The sequence below is a fragment of the Lycorma delicatula genome, chromosome 1 (genome assembly GCF_047948215.1).
Source record: "Lycorma delicatula isolate Av1 chromosome 1, ASM4794821v1, whole genome shotgun sequence".
Taxonomy (NCBI): Eukaryota; Metazoa; Arthropoda; class Insecta; order Hemiptera; family Fulgoridae; genus Lycorma; species Lycorma delicatula.
In genome coordinates this window covers 314065713-314090668 of record NC_134455.1, presented here as the reverse complement: position 1 = coordinate 314090668, position 24956 = coordinate 314065713, and the positions used below count along the sequence as shown (strand labels likewise).

The following is a 24956-nucleotide window of genomic DNA, read 5'->3' as shown; positions in this document are numbered from 1 at the left end:
GCTGAGTTACATACAGCTACCTCGTTTTTATGATGAGAAATTAATTTTAAGTTAAAAATACCACAGTGTCTAATAGTTCTGAGAACTAGTGATTCCATAACTGCGTGTTGTACTACACACATGACCGCAGAAGATCTTGTATGTCATTGTGCAAAGTTGCTTCTGCTTGCAGAGGATTGCTGTTGCTTTTCTTTGTATTTTAACTGGGCAATGCAATTGATCTTTTTGAAGTGAAAACTTCTTTAGGTGCGTTGTGTCAGAATTTTTTGTACATTTTAATTACATGGGAACATGGAAAAAAAATTCGCTGACTCGTAATCAAAATCTGTAATGTAATGCAAGACGCTAAACATATATATATATATGGAAGATTTTACCAATCAGATTTAACAATAAAAATTGCGGGTTACACTTTCAAAGTAAGTGCAATATTGCATCACGGATTTTTGATTCGTAAAGGTCATTATACTAGTTTTATTAAAAAAAGAAAAATATAGTATGAAATGAATGATATGACTATAAAAAAAAATTCAATTTGAAATACAATTACAAAACTCTTACTGGCCCGATTTCGTTTATATGTAATACATATCAGATTTACAGAAATAATACAATTCTTATGATTATTTGTTGTTTAATAAATGAAGTCAGGCTGGTAAGATTTTTGTAAAAAATTTTAATTTTGTTTGCTTATTTATTATATGGAACGCTTAAACATTGTTTATCTATTGTTGCATATCTATTATATATATATTATTATTACATATATATTATCTATTACATATATTATTTAACAAAAGATATGTCTGAGAAATCCCGTTTCTTATGTAAAATATAAATAAAATAACATCAGCTATCAATAATTAGCTATCACAACTATAAAAAATTTAAAATCTACAACACCCGCTTTCACTGAAAGTAATGATGACTGATTGATGCAGAACATCATTATAAATTTACAGTGTTAACTGAGTAGTTGTTAGATTATAGAAACCAACAATAATTTTGAAGTTTGAATCTAAATAATGATCACTGCATATATTAAATAATGATCAATGATATACATACATATCACTGAAAGTAATGATGACCTACATCATCATCATAAATTTAAAATTAATCATGCTGTTTGCAGTTAAAACATATGTTTTGCTATGAATTTTTCAGTAAATCAACTGTTTCAACATGTAAACACACATTCATCATTGAAAGTAGCCATTGTTTAATGTATTTGAATAAACCCATGAAAAGAGACATGGAGGTTCAATAACCAATTTCTTTGTTGTAATTTTGAGGGCATCTCAAACCCATGTTTTACTACATATTTTGCAGTAAATCCACTCTTTCAGCATGAAAATTTAACTACAAACAGGGGATAATCGTGGAAAACACAAATTCAAATTGTGTATCAAATTGGTTCTAGGGATCAAAGGTTAAAGAGGATGTTGAATGTAAACATTATATGCTACTTGTAATATATATTAATTCGAAACGATTGCGATCCTATACAAGTTTTACTTCGGCCATGTGGTCTTAAGCACACTAATTTTTTTCTACTCACACTATCATAATTAAAAGGACTTAATAAATGAAAATTCTGTTTCAAATTAGTCTTTCCAATCCCCTTTTATTTATAATACATTTTTGAAATTTATAATAAATTATTACAATTTTATAATTATAATTATCATTACTTTTTTTATTATTATTCATTTTGATAGTGAGAAAATGATTAATAATGGCAATAATAATAATATTAATGGGAACCAACAACCAACTCTAAAAACATTTAATATTAATTTTATATTTAATCAATAAATAAATTAAAAGCCAATAAACAATTTATTATTAATTTATTTTTTTCAAACAATTAAATCGATTAGCTTGTAGAAGTTCTCAAGAGCTTAATAATTAAAAAGTTAATAAGTTTTGCCATATATTGAACTATTAGAAAAACATTTACAACTTTTTTTTATAATTTTTTTTTTACGTATGTGCTGGTATATTTCAATAATACAAAAAATAATTCCTTAGCATGTCAACTATTACTAAGATAACATGCAGGATGCTGCATAACTATAATTATTATTCATATATCTGGACAACTTTTAATACGTAACTATTATTCTATAGCTAGTATTACAGTCATTAAATGGCAAAGTTAATCAATCATTGTAATGCTATCAAGCATTGAATGTGTGTATAAATATATTAGTTTTACGTTTTTATAATAAAATTAATCTGTCCATTTTTATCTTGAGATACTTAAATCCAAACGTTTTCAATTTTTGTTCAAATGCCTTCTTATTAAATTGTAAGATGTTTCACAGTGTTTTTTGTGCAGGCAAACATTTTTGCTGTAGAAATTATGTACTTTCCATTTGATATAATATTTCATTAAGTTTCTTTGCTGTTAATACATCTGAAACATTACATTTCTATGACATGATGTACTATAAGATTTATCATTGTAGTTATATAATATTTTAAATTCCAGTCATTTTATAATTATTACACTTGTATATTTTAGTATATGTCCTTGAATCTTATTTTAGTCTATTAATTCATGTACTTCATTTTTAGAATTTATACTAATTTGATACTATTTCACATGACTGTCTGTGTAAAATGGGTGTTTTTTTTTGGAACAGAATGCTAAAAGCATTTTGTTTCAGAAGTGTATTAGCATACACCTTGAACGCATTGTATAAATGTTTCTTTCTACCATCTAGTAAGTACTGTATTATGTACGGCAACTTTCAAGATTGTATAAACCAAAATTGTGATTATAATTTATTCCAGTATTCTATAGTTGTCTTAGATAATGTTTTTTAAATACATGTTCTGTATTTGGGAATGTAGTGATGTTGTGCTTAATTCATAATTAATGTTTACTATAATAATTAAATACTTTATTATTTACTTTGTATTTTTCTGCAATTAGGAATTCTGTCAAAAACAACTTAAAGTGGTTAAATTTTATCAGCAACAAAAAGAGAAATAGAAATAAATCAATATTAATTCCTAAAAATGAAGCAGAAGCTGGGTTAACAGACTTAAATAATGTTCAAGAACATGGGTTGAAATGTACAAATGTTTCAAAATTATAAAATATAATGATCTTATGAGTTAAGATGTTATATATTTACAACGACAAGTCTTATAAGTACAGTGTATCAGGCACAGAATTGTAATATTCCAGATTGTATTATCAGTATAGCTGACTTAAAAAATTGTTACATCAGACGTTTAATGTATAATTTCTACATACAGCAAAAATGTCTGATTATATTAAAAAAAAAACTGTGACAATCTTGAGTTAAGTTTGAATAAGGCAATCAAACAAAAATTTAAAAAATTTGGGCTTAATTAGCTTAAGATGAAAATATAAAGGTCAATTTTAATAGAAAAATGTAAAATTAAGTATATACATACTCAGTACTTGATAATGTTATAATGATACTGATAAGTTGAAACTGATCAATAAATTATAATGATGAAACTTGTATGATGAAAGCACATCAGAAGGTTTCTTTACACCTACTTCAAAAGAGCAGAGATTAATTATTATTGTTTATGCAGAATATCTACATGGTTCTGTACCTATGTACAATGCTTAAATTGTTATTTAAGCATTAAATAACAATTATGTTTAATGCTTAAATTTAATTATACTATTAGTCAATTTTTTTAATGATTTCAATTTCTGTTAATTTTACCAAAACATTTTGGTAATGTATACAGAAAACATACTTTTTAGATTAGAAATTAATAGAAAACTTCATAATATTTTGAGATTGCCATTGTATCTGCCAGGGCTGAATGTCTAAGTTAACCAAACCTAAAGTTAGTTATCACAGACCTACTTAACTTCAATTAGTAAAAGAAATGTGATATTTAATGCTGAAAATTTGAAAAAAAATTTGAAGGAGAATGAAACATTTGTTTTACATTAATTCCTGAATTTATGATTCATGATTTCCTGCCAGAAGAATTTGTAATGGTAACTGCATTTGATAACTCTCCAATTTGTTTTGGTAACTCTTCATTAGATTTTCCAAATTCTTGTTCAATATCAACTGGTATACCTTTTATACATCCTGGATACAGTAAGTTACAGTCTTGTTTTTTGGGCTTCGTTGAACCAAATTCTCTATATTTTGACAAATTGTTTCTGAAAAAAAGTGTTAACAATTAAAACAAAGTTCACAGTAAGAGATTAAAAAAAAATATTTTTAATAAATGATTATTATTTTTTGTAAAATAGAAATAGTTATTTATATTATTTAAAAAAACTTATTAACAGTAAGTTGGGAGTAAAAGATATTGGCGTAAAATAACATAATTTGTAGAATCTTGTTAATCATGTTTTAGATAACTAACATGACAGTTTATCTTAGTATACTTCATTTTAGGCCTTCAGTACATAGTTTAACATCCATGCACTGTAAATATTACTGTGTCTAATTTTATAGATTAGTAGAATGTAAGATGCAAGGTAAATGAGATGTAGAGCAATTTGAATTTAGAATGAGCATGAGCAAAAGAGGTGTTCTTGGTCCATATTACATGCTGAAAAAAAATGTTACCTAAGTAATAGTTCTGATTCTTAAGGATGATTCACTAAGGCAGTGATTCTAAACCTTTTTAGCTTCAAAACCCATAAAAATTAAAAAAAAATATATATATAATGAATATTTTGTGATCCCCCAACTTCAACCTTATGAAACCTAGTTAAAAATATTTAGCTACATTGATTAACGATGGGTATGAACATGTATGTATGATGTGTACAAATATGAGTAATTTATAGTATTCCAATTTGATGTGTACATGTTCATTGTATTTTGGTCATCTTGCATAACATTCATTGTGAGAACTTAACGTTTGAACTTGCATATGATACGTTTGAACATGTGCTCTCAACAATATGTGAGAGGCGTATAATAATGCGGCGTAAATGAGGCGTAGGGGATTGCAGAACATCAGTTTAGTTTTGTATGAAAAGCATGTGTCTGGTGCCTTTATTTAAGTTCTTAAAATTATAGTTTCATTGAAAATAATAATATTTGAGGTTTTGGTATTTTAGTGTGCAGTCAAACTTGTAACTGTTTATTTGTTTTTTTTTTCAGTTAAATTCTTATGCAAAATAGATGAATTTGTGAAAATGAAGTGAGCCATCTATATATCCCATGAATTGATTGGTAAAAAGATAAAATTGTTCAATCACATTTATCTAAATTATGGTTTTACTTTGCTGGATGGAAAGTCACAGTTCATTGTTCGCATTCAAGTCCTCTCCTATGAAAGAATGAAGCCATCAAAATTAATTTGACACTTGGATGCTTTTATACAGATCATAAAGAAAACCCTTCGAATTTTTCAAAATAAAATTACATACTTTGAGAAATCAACATGCACCTACTCGTAAATCAAGCCATTCTATAAATGTACATTTGAAGAATATTATTTCGTAGCATTAAGAAAAGTTAAGATGTCCAAACCCTGACCCATCAAGTTGGTATAGTGGTGAACGGATCTTCGCAAATAAGCTGATTTCGAAGTCGAGCGTTCCAACCTTCAAATCCTAGTAAAGGCACAACTGTTATACGGATTTGAATACTAGATCGTGATTACTGATGTTCTTTGGTGGTTGGGTTTCAATTAATCACATATCTCAGAAATGGTTGACCTGACGACTGTAGTCTTGTACAGTTCTCAATGACATGCAATGAGGATGACATGTATAAGTCATGTAAGTGAAGTGTACTTCATTTACACTTATACATGTTATCCTCATTCATCCTCTGAAGTAATACCTGACGATAATTCCTGAAGGCTAAACAAGGAAAAAAAGATGTCCAATCCCCACAGAATCGCAGAAAATCTCATATTGCTTGCTGCATATGGTCAGTATTTTAATAGACAAGGAAGAAGCTAAAAAACTGGAAAAAATTGCGTTTCCTGACGACACAGTATCAAGCCGAATCGATAACATGGCTGTCAATGTTCGCGATCAGATAATTCAGCCAATGAGTTCAAGTGAATTTTTTAGGATCCAATTTGATCAATCAACAAATATGGCAAATATTTCTCAGTTCTTATGTTTTGTGAGATATGAAGGCTACAGGAACAGATCAATAAAAGAAAAGCTCATCGAAATGTCTGTCGATAATACATTACAACTACAATTCACATCTGAAGATTTAGATACGCAAATTTAGTTACACAACATTGAAAATATTAATTCCTTTTGCCACATCTTATCCCTGTGAAAAGGGTTTTTCGTGTTTGGTTGTGCTAAAAACTAAATTCAGGAATCATTTTTTATCAGTTGAAAAGTATTGGCTTTTGTGTGCTTCTAACATAGATCCACGTATGAAGAAACGTTTAAATGAAAAACAAACGCAACCATCTCATTAATTTATTTTCTTTGTATGTGTACTTGTGAATGTAAATAGAATGTTTATAATACATTTTTTTTCATATAAAATGATTTCATTATTGTTTTTGATTAAAGTTGTAGGCTAATTTCGTGACCACCCTTTTATATCACCGCGACGCCGGAGTTAGGAAATGAAAAGAAAGGGTAGAACATTATATATATTTTATAATATTCTCGCTTTTTGGTTCCTTGATCTTAAAATATATAAATAATCTCCCTTAAAATATCACAGCATCATCTGTTAATCTCTTTCCAAAAGATACAAAACACAGATCAAACTAACCAAAAGACCACTTTTGTGTTAAGCAGCATAATATATTTTAACCTTTGAGAAATGATCTTGTAATTTTTTTTCATTCTACTTTTAATAAATTCTGTAATGATCTAAAAGATCTTCCAATTAATGTGACTAAAATATAATTAAAGATTTCCTTTACTCTTTTGAGTTTTTAAATAATATTTATTGATTATTCCATACAACCTGAACTTTCAGATACTCTGATTATTGTGTATTTAAATACCTAGTAAAATATTCTGATTCCTTTATAAACAGTTATTATTTATTATCTTTAGGTAATTTCATCGCCATTTTTACACAAATAGTTGTTTTTATGCATTATGGACTCTAACCACTTCACATTTTTAAAATGTTTTTGTACTTTTTAGTATTCCTGTAGTCAAGATTTTTTCATGATTTCCCTTTATCCATCCAGGCAATTACCAGAACTGGACCTCTTTCTCTTTCTTTTTCCTGTTTTAGCCTCCGGTAACTACCGTTTAGATAATTCTTCAGAGGATGAATGAGGATGATATGTATGATGTAAATGAAGTGTAAGTCTTGTACATTCTCAGTTCGACGATTACTGAGATGTGTGGTTAATTGAAACCCAACCACCAAAGAACACCGGTATCCACGATCTAGTATTCAAATCCATGTAAAAATAACTGGCTTTACTAGGACTTGAACGTTGTAACTCTCGACTTCCAAATCAGCTGATTTGGGAAGACGCGTTAACCACTAGAAGACCAACCTGGTGGGTCACCAGAACTGGACCTGTTAGTAGAATAGCAAACCTAACTAACCTAATGTGATATATTTAATGTATGATTATATTATAATCAAATATAATATATTTATACAAAGCAATTAATTAAATACATATATATAACAAGTATTTAGTAATTTAATATTAAAACATAACAGAAAGGAACGGAGAAGTGGAAAAAAAACAGTCAATGAACAGTAACAAAAATGTCTTGGTTAAATTTAGGTGTAACCAAACTTACAAATTATTTCTCTACCCAGCAACTAATCCATCTATCTTAAGCTATATTTATTTCACTATGTGTGTAGTACATTTGGAAAGAATTATGTAAAAATTAAAAGTTGATTAAATCAAATACTTAAGAATAACAAGTGACAATAAGATGGTGGGATATATATATTAAAAGAATTAAATATTATTTTAATAAATTTGTATTGCAGCCACAATGTAACCATAAAGTAACATAATTTTTTAATTAGTTTTTAAAATATAAAACTAAGTCTATTAAATAAATATCTCTTTTTTTGTCAGTTAGTAAATCAATAAAGTTTAATCAATAATTATTAGTGATGCCACTTATTTTATATCTACAACCAAGATATTTTTGCCTTATGCTGTATTTAATGAGCATTCATTCTAAATGTGCCAATTTGTAATGAATTGTTAGAATTCTGAAAAAAAATTGATTAGATCTTTGATAAATACAAAAGAGTATAAGGTTTTATTACAATAATGTTTTGTAACTTACAGTTTCATGATAGCATATTTACCATTTATACATACATGTAATTTAAAATGTATAAAATTATTATGTATGTTAAATCTCAGCTTTTAAAATTGTATTATTTGTACTTGATTATTAAACTGTTATGTTTGATAAAAGTAGATATAACTACATGATTTTATATTTTGGAAATATTTCATATTACTTCAGATTTTTATATTTATTATGCTTCTTAGAACTTTCTTAACAAAAAAAATTTATACGATAACATGAAGGAAAAAAATTAATTTTTTAAGTGATGAAGCTAGAAGTTTTTGTGTTTTACATGTAGACTCAGAAAATGTGTAAATTTTATTACCTAAGTTAATAACTCTGAATATAAGCACCATCGGCAGAACAGCAAATATCAAAATGACATTCTATTTCTATCCTTGCTTACTGGATTATTTCTGGTTTGATTATAGTAGAACCAGCTTCCATTATTTTTTCATGCAAGTTATAAATTTCACTTTTACTTAACCAAGATATAAACTATTATGATTTGAATGATGTTCTTTATAAAGCCTAAGAAAAAATTCCAGTGTGAGGTGAGATCTAGAGTTCATGGTTGCCAGAAAATAGACCCTCCTTCACCAATCAACCTATTAGGAAAACTTTTATTGGGCACATACTGTATCAGACTTCAAATAAAATGTGATGGTGCTCCACCATGGACCTCTTTTTTTTCACACTTCGGGACCACCTGAAGTATTGCTTCAGTGGATGAGATGAATGACAATTTTTGTAGTGTATGAAAATGCCATGCCTGGATTCAAATGACTAGGATTTGAATCCAGAATCTCTGGTTGAAAGGCCAAGATACTACCACTCGTGCCACGGAGGCCGGCATCATGGTGCTTGGGGGGGGGGGGGGGGTTGCTCTGAACTGCATATTTGGCAGTTATGATGATTTATATTACTGTTTTTATAAAAAATTGTCTTCATTGAGAAAATTACTTGTTTTAAGAAATTTTTATAATTTTTTGTTTTGAAAATTTAACACATTTAGGATGATCACCTTGTTTGATTTTGTGTTATAACTGAATTTTTATGCATATAACTGTAATGTTTTTGTATAAGTGCACACTTGGTTTAGGAATATAAAATAATGACGTGGATGTTTGATACCTGCCATGAATTAATGTAATGATATCATGTTGCATTCAGAACAGTAAAATTCTATATGGATAATGCTCAGTATTGCCATCATAACTTGATAAGTTCTCTTCTCTATAACAAAAAAATTTATCTTCTTAGATCTATTCAGTGGAAAGTTATTAGATTATTAAATTCCTTTAAAAAAAAACTTATATATTACAATTTTTTGAAGTTACTTGAAAGGATTGTTTGTTCAGTTGTCAAATATTTGCAGATGGGTATACATAAAAATGCATAAAGCAAGTTTCACAAAGTTTTTTGAAGAGGTTTCACTATGTAATTATACATAATATATTACATAAAATATTATTATTTTGTGATTACATGACTACTTTTATATCTGAGAAAATAAATCACAAAACTAATGCTACTCAACTGAAATAAAAATATGAATAAGAGAAGTATAAAAATAATGATAATTTACCCAAGCACTTTAATAGCAAAGTCAAAAATTGGATTATTCAGAGCTTCATTGTCTGCCATACAAATAAATTTCCTTTTGCATACTTCCTCTTCAATCCCAAAAATTCTGAAGCTTAAATCCATGACATCTAAACTACAACAAAACACATTTATAATTTAGTAGTAGCAATAAATATTTCATTTAGGTAATTTAATAAGTAATTATGCAACAAAACCCTAAAAATAATGACATAAAAACACCTTTTTTAAATGTGATTGAAGTTTACCAGCGTTTTTTATCATTTGATATGAGTAAACATTATATCTGCTGCTGTTTCTATTACTAATGTTGTTCAAAAGTTACTGTTATATACTGCTGAAGGATACTTGATCAAATTTCACTCTACTTCAACTTACAATGCAGTAGGTCATTCTCCATCAGTGATAAAGCATATTCAGAGAAAAATATGTATGGATAGAATTTTATACCATTAGTGAAAACTGTGATATCAGTCTTCCATTCAAATGAAAAAAAGTTTATACTCAGAATTGGGTAACATAAACTAAGTGATGGAATGATTTTACTGAACCCATCCATATCTGTTTAAGATCATCTCATCTGACTGTTTAAAATCAAATCTATAATGTAGGTAAATAAAAAATCTTTTATTACAATTATGAACACCTAATAATAATTTGACAGTAGGTCTTGTTTAATCTGTGGCAAACCTAATAAGAAAGATTGAGCTAAATCATGGATAAAAAATATGTTGATAATACAAAGTATTTAAACTCAGTTAAATTTGATTAGATTCTATTTGAATTTATGTACAAGTAAAAATAGCTGAAATATTATTGAACGGTGTTTATTGATCGGTATACACACCCAATCAGTGAGCTAAGTATCTAATTTTGTTGTATGTTAACATAAATTGAAAACAGAACTAAAAAAATGGGATAGAATGTATTCTACTGACTTGTTCTGAAAGAAAACAATTTCATACAGAATACAATCAGCAAACAATTTCGATGAATAATCACTGAAATTTTGATTTTTTCCAGTTTTTGTTCAGAAAAGCATTCAGTCTATATAAATAAACAAAACCAGTTTATTTACTGGGCAGTTCATATAAATTTATTACTACTAGTCAGTATATCAACATATTGCTGGGTATTTTATAAAATAAACTACCCACTGCAATTTATTGGCCAAACTGCACACATGTGCAGAGTTTGGCATGCACAGATGTATTGAGCTGAATATAAAGTGGGGTTATGATAATAAAATTTTGAAAAATTGACCTCCAAAAAAATTCCTCTCCAAAGATATTGACCTCAAAATTTTACCAACAAATTACCCTTATACATGAGTCGCTGTACAAAATTTCATCAAAACTGGTTTAACTAGTTAAAAGTTAAGCTTCAAACACACCAACACATGTACATATGTTGTGTGAATATTACCTCCCCTTTTTTTTTGTTTTTTGGGGTGCCTGGGGCATGAGATGTTGAGAAATGCAAAAAGATCTATACTCCATTTTTTGACTGATTACTTTGCTTCTTGCAGCATAGCTCTAAAGTTATGGTGAAATGAAAGCATTATGAAATAAGTTTTAGAAAAAATTATATCTATTAAGTTTGTTTGATTTGTAATTTAAAAAATTAGAATTCTAATTAATTAAAAAATCAATTTTTACATGAAAATGTAAAATTACTTTAACTGTAAATGTTACGGAATACATCCTTTAAAATTTAAAATTAATATTAAAAAAAAAACAAAAAAAAACAGAATTATCTAAGTCAGTTCTTGCATTTCATTATTTGTGTCACAGCCTAAATAATTTTTTCTATTAACTATGAGTAGTTACCACAGAAAGTAACATGAATGTTGAGAATTTTGGTTTCAATTAATTAAATTCTGTTTGTTTATTTGAAAATCATGAGGCAGTATTGTCAAATTTCTACTTCTTAGCTACATTGCAATACATGATTTTAATTTATTTTAATATTTTATAAACAGATTTTGTTATTTGATTTTAATAGCAAAAAAAATGTTAGATATTTACCTTTTTGCTAGTGAACTAATGAAATCAACATCATCAGTCTGAGATCTACTGTATGAATCGTATGGAGAATAATAAGAGTAATCAGGCTGGCTGTAACTGGTGGGTGATGAAGAATATCCAGAACCTAATGAAGGACATGCAATTCCAAATCCGCCACAACTTATTGTTCCTAATCCTCCTAACAATTTGGATAAAATACCTACTATGAAGAAAGCTGTGATCAGTGACAGCATTATTTTTACTTTTATAAAACCTAGTGCTCCAAGAACACTACTCAGTGTACTGAGACTTCCAGGCACTGGAATCAAAAACAGATATATTATACTGTAATATTAATCATAATTTAAAATTAATACACATTTTTTTACTATCATTTTTGTACATTTTTAAAAGCTTTTATTTCTGTTATCTTACTTTCAAATTCTAGTATTACGATAATGTAACAAAAGAGATTCCTGTTAAGGTTCAAAATGTCTTCTAAAAAAATTCTGAAAACTTTCTGGTATCAGCAAGAAATGTGGTCACTTTCTACTAACTTCATTAACATCAACAAAATATCATCATTCATTTGTACTATGGTTAAGTGTTTGAGAGGAAGTTAGGTACTGAGAGGAAGTTGTACTTAGATTACAAAATAGGCATTAGAATTCTCTCTAAATAAAAAAAGGCTTAAATACCAAATAAAAAGGGAACGAATTGGGAAAAAAAGGTTGTTAATTTTTATAACAACTTATATTTACAATACAAATTGAAAATTCTCATACACCACTTAAATTTCATAACGATTGTTATTGTGTACGTACTATGAGCAGTACTTCATATAATTATTATTTATAATAATTTGGTTTGTTTATGTGTGTGTGTGTGTGTGTGTGTGTGTGTGTGTGTGTGTGTGTGTGTGTGTGTGTGTATATGTATGTATGTATGTATGTATGTATGTATGTATGTATGTATGTATGTGTGTGTGTGTGTGTGTGCGTGTGTGTGTGTGTGTGTGTGTGTGTGTGTGTGTGTATATGCATGTGTATATACTCATAAATAAATACATATATGCATGTGCGTGCATGTGCGCGTGTGTGTGAAAAATAATTCTGGCTTGCATGCCATCTCTGTCTTTTGTGTAAACACAACTTCAACACCTATTTTATGATGTTATTTGTGGAAATAGGCTTTGGACTGTTTTAAAAAGAACCCTCCCTGGCAAAAAGCTCTCTCTGATTGCATATTTTATATATCTGTGTTTGAATTATTAGAGTTCAGTATGAATTTTCTCCAAGAAAGTTTCTTCTAATATACCTTCATTGAAAATTAACTTTCTTAATGAAGGAAAACACCATCATGGGATGTATAAATAAGATTTCTCAGACCTTCTTTGTCATGTGAATCAGGCAATTTTTGTTTATCATGGTAGATCTAAACAAAGTAATTCAATTGATATGATTTTTTTTTGAGTATGGTTATTGTATGTTAAGCTTATGTTTGAAAAAATCAACATATTTACTGGTGAATTATTTACCATACTCATGGCCTTAAATCATTTTACAGATGGGTAGCATCATATTTTTGTATATGGAGGATCTATAACTTCATATTCTACAATTTTGGACATATCTATATTTTTGGACATCTGTTTTGAACTACAAAGTATATTCTTTGGTATCTACTGGATTTCTAATCATAAAGGAACAATTATTGGGCTGATGTAGCTACCAAGGAGCCTTAATCTCAGCCAGCTTTATGTTACTGTATGTTCCAGTTATACCTGCTTCGCATATAGTTGAGAGCAGAGTAATAGAGTGAGTGTTTGGCTGTAGTTGGGAATAATTCTAGTCATATTAAAGTAATGAAAAGTGTCAGTATGAGGTAATGATCTTGAAGAAGTTTTTCTCTGCCAACTGTGCTTGGGGCACATCAGTGATGCATGAATTTTTATATCATTTATTGATGTTACAGTAACTTATTAAGATAGCTGCTATGTAACAGTTTGCCACATTCTCCCCAACTATGAGTTTTGTGCAGCACTGCATCACAGTTTAGAGTTTCAACTATATAATAACATTGACTGTACTTTAGAAGATACTGGATGTAAACTGACTATTTAAATTTATTTAATCTGTAATGTTTTGTGAGAATTATGCCATCAACAGTTACTGTTCATTTCTGATGAGTGTCCTTTACATTTACAATTTCTTTTGGTGTCTGCAAAGTATATATATATGTAAAACTTACTCCTTATTTATTCCAAATATTTTCTTAATTTTATTTATTCATTCATTTTGTTTTTGTTAGTTTAATTATTGATTGATTAGTTTAACCATTAATGATTGATAAAATTTTACTCCATTTATGTTAATACATTTACTTGTTAATGGGGTTTCTTTACAACTTCTTATTGTTGTGCTTCCATGTACTGTATGCAATACTTGAAAAGTTTTCTTTTATGTCTTTTCTTTTCCAGTTTCTCTATTAAATTTTGTAGATGTTTTCTGTAATTTAACTAAAATGTGCCACTGAGTTGATCATATGTTTTGGGCAATAATCTTTTTCTTTATTATTTGTATAACAATCATACAGCTTTTTTTATGTATTGAATTGCCTACTTATATATATATATATATATATATATATATATATATATATATATATATATATATATATATATATATATATATATATATATATTAGTTATTTCTTAACTGACAACTACATTGAAGAGCTCACTATAATAAAACATATGGTGTAGGTTTATACACCAGATGTATTAACTACCCATCATGTTACCCCTACCCATACATAGACATGTTACATAAAACAGAGAAAAAAATAAAGAATTCATCTAATGATCTAATGACAGAAAATTCATTACACTAACACACATCTACCAATAGTATAACCACCAGCATTTTTAGAAGCTTTAATTGATGCTTTCAAAAACAACTAACATAATACACAAAAACAATATACAGCAAACAGGCAAAATAACCAGTAACAAACACAATAGCTTGAAAATATACAAATTAAAATAACATTGATTGTACTAAATACAACATTGCTCAAACTGGATGTATATTGGCCACAGGAATAAGCAGCACATACAGGAACTACATACAATAATCACTTACACACATAATAACTACAGACAATATAAAATGATTTTTGCAAATCACCTTATGCAGATATTCAGTGACATTAACCACGAAATGAATACTTTATCCATATCATATGAAACCAAAATCTTAACATAATTGAACAGTATGAGTTTTGAAATAGTTTGGAAACATGCTAGATTTGACAAACATATTAAATGATTAAACACTACACAGAATGATTATAATATTTTATTTATTCTGACAGGGATTGCTAATATTTTTAAAATGGATGTCAGTAACAATGGGGTTACCAGAAACTGCACTGAAGAAGGTGCTGATAATGAGCGACAGAATATCTTTGAAAGAACTATGTTAATATACATTTAAGAGTAAATAGTTGACAATTTTTGATGGTTGTAAAGTATCGTAACATTTTATCATAGTATTTAATGAATTGATAATAATTTGTATTATTTTACTTCAAAAAATGTAAAGAACTAAACGCTACACAAATACAGTTTTATTTATTTATTTTATACTTATGAAAGAAAATTAGTAAAACTTATGACTTTTTAATATTAACCTTAATAAAAGTTGTAGTAGCAGGGTCCAGTAAAAATCATTCTGTATCTTATAAATTGTATTCTATAAAAACCTTTCTAAATTAACAAAAGATCAACAATTATTTTTGTTTTCCAGCAGCTTAGAATAAATCTTTTTAAGTTTAAAAATTAATAGAAAATATGATACATCTATACTCTTTTATCTTCATTTTGACAAAATGTCCTCAATATTACAAATAATAATAATTATTATTAAGTAGTGTAGAAGGTTTGTACAAATTATTTGGGTTTGTACTGGTACATTATTTAATAATATTTTGCAAAGCATAAAATCAAAACACGCCTCTAAATCAATCACAAATTATTAATTATTATGATAACAGTTATGTTCAATAGTCACTACATTAGACAAATGTTAAATAATTTTCCTTCAAAAATTACAAATTAAAGCAGGTTATTATATCAGTGTTGGTTGTTTACAATTTTATTTTAATACAAAATTCAAAAAAATTATAAGTACTGATTGTTATAAAATATTATAATAAGCATTATTTTATTAATACTGCTTTTTTATTAAAGTGGATACACAATGCTCTTTGCCTAATATTTGCATTTACAAAATGCCTCTTATCTGTTAAACATTTCCAAAGTGACTTGTCTCAATTAAATTGTTTTTTTTTAAACATAATTATTTATTTTAACATAAAAATACTCATACATATTCAGTAGGCAAACAAACTATATTTACAAAAATCAGTTTGATGATAGTTTTTTCATGCCCCATCACTAAACGTTTATGAGCAAGGTGGTATTTGGAAAAGGAAATCTTAAGGAAATATTTTTAAACAAAACTACTTAAAAAACCTACTGTAAAAATTTAATGCTTGTTTTGTTCTTCAAATTTTGATTTTTTGAAGCCAACACTATCGAGTTGGATGACCCTGGCTCTCATTTGTTGGAGTAGAAACTGAAAAGTAGCAATGATTTTATCCTCTTTACAAAGCAACTACTCCAACAAAAATTTAGTGTTTTCTAGCCTACCAGTGCTGTAGCTGATGGTAAAAAAAAAATTGAATGATACATATACTCCTCATATATACTCATACATGTGTGTGTGTGTGTAAATTGATATTGATTTCAACTAAAGATTCAGATGAACAATTATTGTACATTATTCTATATGAACTAGTATTTATAAATACAGTACAATATAACGCTAAAATTTATAATTTAAATACAAAAAAACAAATTTTAGTTATACACGTAAGTGAAAAAAAAAGTGGTTCATGAATTAAGAAAATTGTGTTGAAGTACCTTCAGAATAATTCAAAGAGCAGGTAGATGACAGATGGAAAAATACAAAAAGAAATCGATAATAAAGTGAGTATTACTTTGTAAATAATAAAAAATTCAGTTCCTGACCACCACACAATGTACATACTGCTTTCTTAAATTCAACTCAAGCCTGCCACAAGAAATCTTCAATATCTTCATTATCAAACAGAAAAGGCCAAACATTAAGCTTCTCTAAGTATTTTTTTAAATTAGTCAAACTTGCTAAGTACAGGGGAAGTTTACTAAAAATCCTTGATGCGGCATAGTAAAAAATCTTTTATAAGTCTCAAAATTTGCTTGTGACACAACTACCATATTCCTTGATTGCAACCTGGCCAAATAAACACAGGGATTTGCAATTACCTGTTTTCCTCTAATTAAGAAAATACACATAACATGGAAAATGTAAAGATGCCTAAGTTGAAGAATACCTTATGTGTGTGTGCATATATATATATCTGGAATATTAAAAATATGTTTATATTAAATTTTATAAAATATGTATAATATTGATCAATTTTTTTAATCAAAAGAAATGACAATAATATGGAACAAATAAGAATATTATCTTTATTGATAACTCACTCTTTATATCTTTTTATAACTTTGCCCTTTCACCATCTAAAAAAACCTGAGATGTTTTGAAATATGACCAAGGGTTGTATACTAAATTGGCACAGTTGATCACCTGCAAAAAGAACATTTGATTCCTCGAGGACATATCCATAAACATAAACAACATTTGTAATCGGCTATCTATATCTGAAGAGGCTGATAAATATTTTCCAGAGTATTGACTATTAAGGAAGACTTAGATACAGTTGCCCTACTTTTAAAAATTAACATTTGCCATTAAGTATCCATATAAACAGGTGTTAGTCATTAATTTAATTTGATTAAAGACTTGAGAAATTAGCACTATCTTAATTCATCTGAAATATATTTAGAATAGCTTCAAAAAAATGATGGTAAGTATTTTGTATAGTTCAGCTGGCTTCTTTAATGTAGCACATACTTCTTTACTAATCAAAGGAAATAATCTTTAACTAACTAACTCAAGGTGTGGAGTTAGGGACTATAAAGAGCGCAGCTAGTTCCTGAATCGCACTTATATATTGCTAAGTATTACATTAAATTAAATTGCTTGTATTGAATTGCCTGCTTCCTAAAAATAGTGAAGAAAATGTTACCCTGGTCCTCACTACAACATAAACTTGTCTATTCTACAGCTCTGTATTCTCATAATTCATTTTAATTTGTAATTGATAATAGTCATAATAACTGATGATAATTGATCAATTTATATCATGAGTTTCTAACATTCTCTATTAGGTTGGAATTAGTAACTGCATCTGGTCGTAAAAAACTGCCAAATAATTTCTGCCATAAGGCTTGAAAAAGTATAAAAAAATGGTAAAAAAAAAATTATAATCACATGATTGAGACTAGTTTCATAACTTATTATTTAGTATTAGTTTAGTGTTAGCAAATAATCTTATTTCATTGTAGCTTATTGTAAATATCTGCAAAAAGAGATTTTTAAAGTGAAATGTGTCTACATGTAGGGTTTTATGAAATACTTTTTATTAAATTGTAATCTATTTATAATAGAAGTTAAACTTTATAAAATCCATTTAATTCTACTTCTTTCCAGAGAAGAATATGAAGTTTGTATACAGTTCAACATATTAAATTTTCTACAGCTACGCACAATAGTAGTGTGGATCAAGGAGAAATCTTTTCATAAGTTTTAATATGTGTTATCCTTAAATTTCATTTATAATCTCTTGTTGTGCAGTTAACTCATAATATAATAACAATTCACACTTATATAAACTCATACTTTCATAGAAAATGTCAAACTGGTAATATTGATATTGATAATACTTGCTAAAACAAATATTATTTTTTCTTCTAATTATTCTCTCAGTTTATCATAATTGTTGGCAAAAATTTCATGATATCATACATTTTGTTCATTTTAAATAACAGTAAAATAAAATAAAAATAACTACAGTAATTATCATCAGTTATTTTTTATCAGTTAATTATATGTGTTTAAAAAAACAACTGGAATGGCAAAAATTCTCTCAATTAAAAAAAAAAAAAACAACAAAGAATAGTCTTTCTATGTATAATGATTTGGTCATTTCTGAAAGTGGCAATGGCATTGTTAATAATAAGTTTCATGCAAAGTTAACTAGGGATAATGGGGAGTAAACAAATTTTGTATTATATTTTACTCAAGCACAATGTACTATTGGACATGGGAATGTTGGAAAAATAAGCCAATCAAAATAAAGGTGTTATTCAGCTTTAAAAGTAGACCTTCATTCTATTAGCACACAGAGAAGCTGTGTAATGAATATTATTACTTTCAGAGAAAGGAGTTCTATTTTATATTTTTTGCTTCTCAAGAGCATGCTCTTATGCTGCAGCCTTAAGAAAAACTGACACACACTCTATAAAGTCATAAATTAATGAAACCATTTTTGTCTTGAAACAATTTATTATGATTATCACACTATGTTAAATGCAATTAATTGTTTAATTTAAACACACTGGCTCTACTAATTAACAGGAATAAATTATATTAAACAGAATAAAAAAATAAAAATATAAGAATAATAAAGTGTTTGTCAAAAAAAGATAAAAATTGATAGAATAATTTTAGTTATAATGATTTAACCAGGAATAAATAAATGTGTTGTTTCAATTTTAAAAAAAATTATAAATAAAACCTTTATTTGGACAGTAGATAATAATACATTATATAAATCAAGTCAATGTAAGATAAATCATAAACATGAAAAGATGAAGCATAAAACATAAAACATAAAACAGATAAACATAAAACATGAAGATTATTATAAGATAAAAAATGTATGTGTTTAAGTCCATATTAATTATTAAAATACAAACATATGAAATAATATTAAGTTAACTACATTAAGTGTAAAAAATTATTACAAAATAATTCACAATTTAGAAGCTGTTATTGAAAATCATTTTGAGTACATATTTATTTACAATTTGAACACGTTGCAGATAAATCATTTTTTTTTTTAATTAGTATTATTTTAATCTATCAACAGGGTAATATTGTTTTTGTAAAAAAAATATTTTTTTTTTTAAATTAATTGGTGAGAAGATTTTTCAGATTGTTTGGCAAATTATTAATGATTGATTTAGTAATCAATTCATTATTTTCATGTTTGTTATAATATTTTCCATTAATTTTTTATAAATAAATATTAATACAGTGAAATATATATATGAAATGCTACATTTAAGAAATTAAATATTATTAATAATTATTGTTATTACAATATAATATTGTATTATTATCATTAAAAACTATATATATTATATATAGAATGTGAGTGAGTGAGTGAGAGAATATATGTATATATCTCCATTTATTGAAAGAAACTACATTTTTATAGTTGATGAAGTAGCTTACATGTTTTTGAGACAAATTACCATACTGTTGACGCTAGTACATAGAATACCAATAGAAAACTAGAATAAGAAATGGTTTCTGAAAGAGGGTAGCAGCTCTTTTAGTAATTACTGAGGGAATAAACTGGTTGATGGATTATACAGTATGAACAGAAACTAAAAACATAGCTTATGTTAGCCTTTACATATTACAAGGCAATATTATGATTCATTCTTTGAGTTAGAACTTGGAGTTTTCCCATTTAGAAATAGGAAGTTTAAATAAAAATACCTAACATTTTTAATACAATAATCATTCAAATAGAGTAATGTCTTACAGGATTACATTAATTATTTTGTAAATAAGTTGGAAAAAAGAATTTAATCTTGGTAAGGAAAGTACAAGTTATTTAAGATAGTGGGTAATCAGAATGCATCTGATGGAGCTCCAATGAATAAATAGATACACTGTTACAAGCAATAGATTGAATTATTCTAGTGATATTTAAGTTCTTAGCTCAAGTTAGTGACAATACCAAACATACTTATATTTATATAAATAAAAATATTAAGTTCTTTGCACCCACCTCTTCAATAGAAGAGATCATGTATTTTCTGCTAATAAACAGAAAATACATGGTGAAATTTAATTATAATTGTTAGCATGTCTTTTTTTTGTACATTAACTGAGTGCTTCTGCACATCCATGTTCGTTTTCTCTCCGGTTTGTTCAGGTGTCTCCATAGTTACGCTTTTAAGTCCCCTTTTTCTACCCGGATGGTCCGATTTTGGGAGGAGTTATTTTTCAGGAACAATTTGTAAGTGATTGGTGTAAAATTACAGTTATCGTGTTCACAAGAAAGTGAAATATATACATATGTATTTAAGCTGACAGTGGTTTTGAGTTCTGTGGATGTGAAACGCGAAGATATGTCGAAATTTTCCGGCAATCGGATCGCGATATCCATTACATGTAGCTTTCTTATGAAATCTTCATAATTAGTTGATTGATTTGTTTTGTTCCAAACAAAACGGCTGAGTACAAAACAAACTTACGTAAAAAAGTGCACTACATAAAAAATTTTTAAATCAATCGTTAAAAATTTAAAAAACTAATTTAAAAATTATTTATAAGATATAAAATTAATAACAAATTTCAGCGGCTTGTATTAAACATAACCGACCGGACTTCAGGAAGTGTATAACAGTTTGTTAATTCCGAGAATTAAAGTAATAGATTTACGTGTCGAGCACTTGTGCATTGAAAAATTGTATAGTGCACCAAATTCTTTTATATCAATACTAATTATTTTTTATATCTGAGTTTAATTATAAGTCTAGATGGATTTACGATGTTCTAAACCGGTTTAGAATATCGTAATACATAGAATAGAATATCGTATCTGTTTTGCGGACGAAATCCGCAAAACAGTGGAAAACAAATTGTAGAAAAATATTAAAATTTGTGTAATTTTATTCTATAAAATGTAGAATATTGTGCTATATACAACGGCTTATATTACTATGAAAATAAGAGATTTATTGTACCAAAAATTGATTGTAAAATAATAAAATAGTACTATAAGATTTTTATTATAAAATAAATATTGCAAAATTGAATTCAAAATATTTTAAAAAAAATTTTTTGGAGTACCTTAATTAAGATAATTAACACCAACTGAAAATTAAAGACGTGGACATATTAGTTAAAATTTTATTAAAGTAATTTATTCCGTGAATTATTAAAAAAGAAACACCATAAATCATTTCACTAATAGCATTTATGGTATATAAACTAAAATGAAATAAAATGTATTTAAAACCTACTAATTCTTTTTTTATTTCGAATTAAAAGTCGGCTCATATTAAAAGCAAACCAATAATATAATAATTCGGAGTCAATTTCAAAAAACTAAATTCTTTTTAAGTTTTACGCTATTTAGTAAGTAGGGTGAGTAGGTGAAAAATTCATAGGCCTACATAAAATCTCCCTTATGAAAAAATTTGAAACATGGGGTCTTGGTAAAGTTAAGGAAAGAAATGACGCAAAGAGACTGCTAATGAATGTATTTGATGCTTTAAATTTTTTTTTTTTTTACACTAAGTTTTCCGACTAACTTTCTATAACGTCTATGGAAATAATAACATATGACTATATGTTACTTTGCAGTAATTATCAAAAACTATGCAATGATAATGACAAAACATTTATTTATTAAATCACCTATGTAAAAAAAAATACCTTCCACTAGATACGAGAAAAAATTTACTATGGCAGAATTAAAACCGTCTATCTGATGGAAGGGCTTGTAGTTACAAATTACAGATCAATTTTGAAACCCCCTTTTAAAGAAGGAAGTTGAAGAAAGCTCAGTAAATACGAAAACTACTTTTTCCCTGTAAAAATAAACTTTTTCGATGTTTTTCTAAACAGATTGAACTTGCGTCAATTAAAAGTATTTAAGAATACCCTCTAATTTTTTTTTTTACCAATCTTGTTGATTGTTTAACAAATAAGATAGAAAACTCATCAATTTTGTTTTGTAATAAAAATATTTTCTTAGTTATAAAACTCTTGCAGCCGCATAATAATATGTAAATAAAAGTATGAGTTACCAAAAAATAATAAATATTTTATTTTTATTGAAGGACGTTAATAATACTATATATGAATCAGAATATATGCTATTCCATGAATGTAAAAGTAATTCCCTAGCATTTGCCTGGATGGATTAAGGGAAACTGTAACAAAGCGGTTCCTCTTAGCCGTGTCAAAAAGTCACCAGAGCAGAATCGCAAAATACAAAGTTAATTACAAAATAAATAATAAAACTTGTTTAAGTCCATGTTAATAATTTCGAACACAAGTACATGAAATAATAATAAATTATATGAAGAGCGCATAATTATATGCAAGTTAAACGAAGATGCAGAAACTTAAGTTTTATGTTTAATTTTTTAATTAGTTTTTAAAACTAATTGAAGAAGTAATTTTCCATGTATAAAAGGAAGTATTTTAATTCTATTTGAAATAAACTTTTGGAAGGCCTTTTAGATGGGTTGATATTTATTAAAAATGGCAAAAAAGTATTTTTTCAAAGGATTGTGTTCAGTTACACAAAATCATTCTATTTTCTGATTTGATAGAGACAGATATTATTACTTTTTAAGAACATGTAGCATCTGTTACGATCATAAATATAAATAAGTTAAAAATCTTAAAAGTATATAATGGACTACATTATTGATATTTATGGGTACTGAACAATGAAATGACTGGCCATTTATAAGTACATACATGTGGAGTATATTGTAATCCCGTGCTATGGGAAAAGCTATAGTAATATTTTCCGATCTCCGTGGTGGAGGGGTAGCGTCACGGCTTTTCATCCGGAGGTCCCGGGTTCGAATCCCGGTTAGGAATGGCATTTTTTATACGCTAAAAAAATTCCATTTCCATCTCAAACGCACAAGCTTCAAGCTTATATGGAGAGACCATCCAGCCAAAAAATAAAAGTAAATATCTGTCGGAGGTACACATCTAGTGCGTTGATGAATTTGAGCGGATAATATGTTTAATAAAAGTGAAATAAATATTAGATAAAATTATTATTTTAGAAATTATCTTCAAACGCACAGGTGAAAAAAATTCCACAATAGAATCTCGAAATCGGCAGTATAAAACAGAAATTAATTCATAAAATATGTGGCAGCACTTTAAATACATAGCGAGATCGCACAAATAAAAAACGTGCGCGACTGTGCGTGCGTGTGTAAAAACTGCTGGCAACAGTTGTTAAAACTTGTGATAGTAATTCATTTTGTGCATATAAATATTATAATTATAAAAAAATTATATAATTTTCAAAATTATGCTTTTATTTTTGAATAAATAAAAAAAAATGTTTGTCTGCGAGCGCGCCCGCGCTCTTGTAAACAAAGTTTGTGTGTGTGTATATATATATGTATAAGTTTTAGTTTAATTATATATATTGTTATTATTAATTAAATTCATTTCGAATTTACCGTAATCAAATAAATTCAAAATGAATATATTTTGTTACAGTTAGATTAAATATAGATATTAATAACTTAATTTATAAAGTTCAAAGTAATCTACTTAACAAAGCACCGTAAAAAAACAATTACTGACTTTGGCTGGTGACCTTGTCTGCTCGTGAGTCTTCAACAGCAAGACCTGTAATACGTCTAAGAAAAAGAGAAATAATAAAGAACACTAACTTCCAACGCATCGCGTTACCACTAACTATCCTGTGTCCATTCAACGTAGACTTATTTTTCTTTAACGTTACATGTATATAATAGTTTCCCCCTCCATGCGTATTTGCTGCACCTTCTGTTGCGGATATGCGATGTCATTTTCAGGTCCTTAGAAACGTCTGATGAATTGTTTTTGTCGCTTTTAATATTCAATTCACGTCCCATGTAAATTATTATTAATATTGTCACAACTGGGTGAAAAAAACAATGGAAAATAGTAAAAATATTTACGTACTTTTTCATTAATTCTTTTGAAATAAAAAACTTCAGTATAAAATGAAATGAACTCTGTACATTATATGACAAAGAAAAATAATATAATGAACTGAAAATATTTTTCACTAAATACAGCTTTTGTTCACAAATT

At 27.4% G+C, this 24956-nt stretch overlaps 1 protein-coding gene across 2 annotated transcripts; it reads right to left on the bottom strand.

Moving 5' to 3' along the window:
• Positions 1 to 1634: 1634 nt before the first annotated feature.
• LOC142334033 (uncharacterized) lies at positions 1635 to 24586 on the bottom strand. Of its 2 annotated transcripts, XM_075381709.1 has the most exons (5): positions 24462 to 24586; positions 11881 to 12178; positions 9837 to 9968; positions 3952 to 4174; positions 1638 to 2422 (listed from the first exon to the last, which is right to left on the bottom strand). In XM_075381709.1, the coding sequence occupies exons 1-4, from the start codon at positions 24559 to 24561 to the stop codon at positions 3973 to 3975; spliced, it is 732 nt and encodes a 243-aa protein (XP_075237824.1). In that variant the 5' UTR covers positions 24562 to 24586; the 3' UTR covers positions 1638 to 2422; positions 3952 to 3972. The 2 variants fall into 2 exon arrangements, with proteins under 2 accessions (XP_075237817.1, XP_075237824.1); XM_075381702.1 differs by having other exon boundaries at positions 1635 to 4174.
• Positions 24587 to 24956: the final 370 nt, after the last annotated feature.

Bases quoted from the DNA above. Each gene is read 5' to 3' on its own strand.
- LOC142334033 (XM_075381702.1), bottom strand. From the start codon at position 24,561: ATGCGTTGGAAGTTAGTGTTCTTTATTATTTCTCTTTTTCTTAGACGT. The intron at 9,969-11,880 runs GTAAATATCTAA...GTTTTGTTGTAG, and splicing joins ATTAGTTCACTAGCAAAAAG to TTTAGATGTCATGGATTTAA. The intron at 4,175-9,836 runs GTAAATTATCAT...ACTTTTTTTCAG, and splicing joins TTTGCTATTAAAGTGCTTGG to AAACAATTTGTCAAAATATA.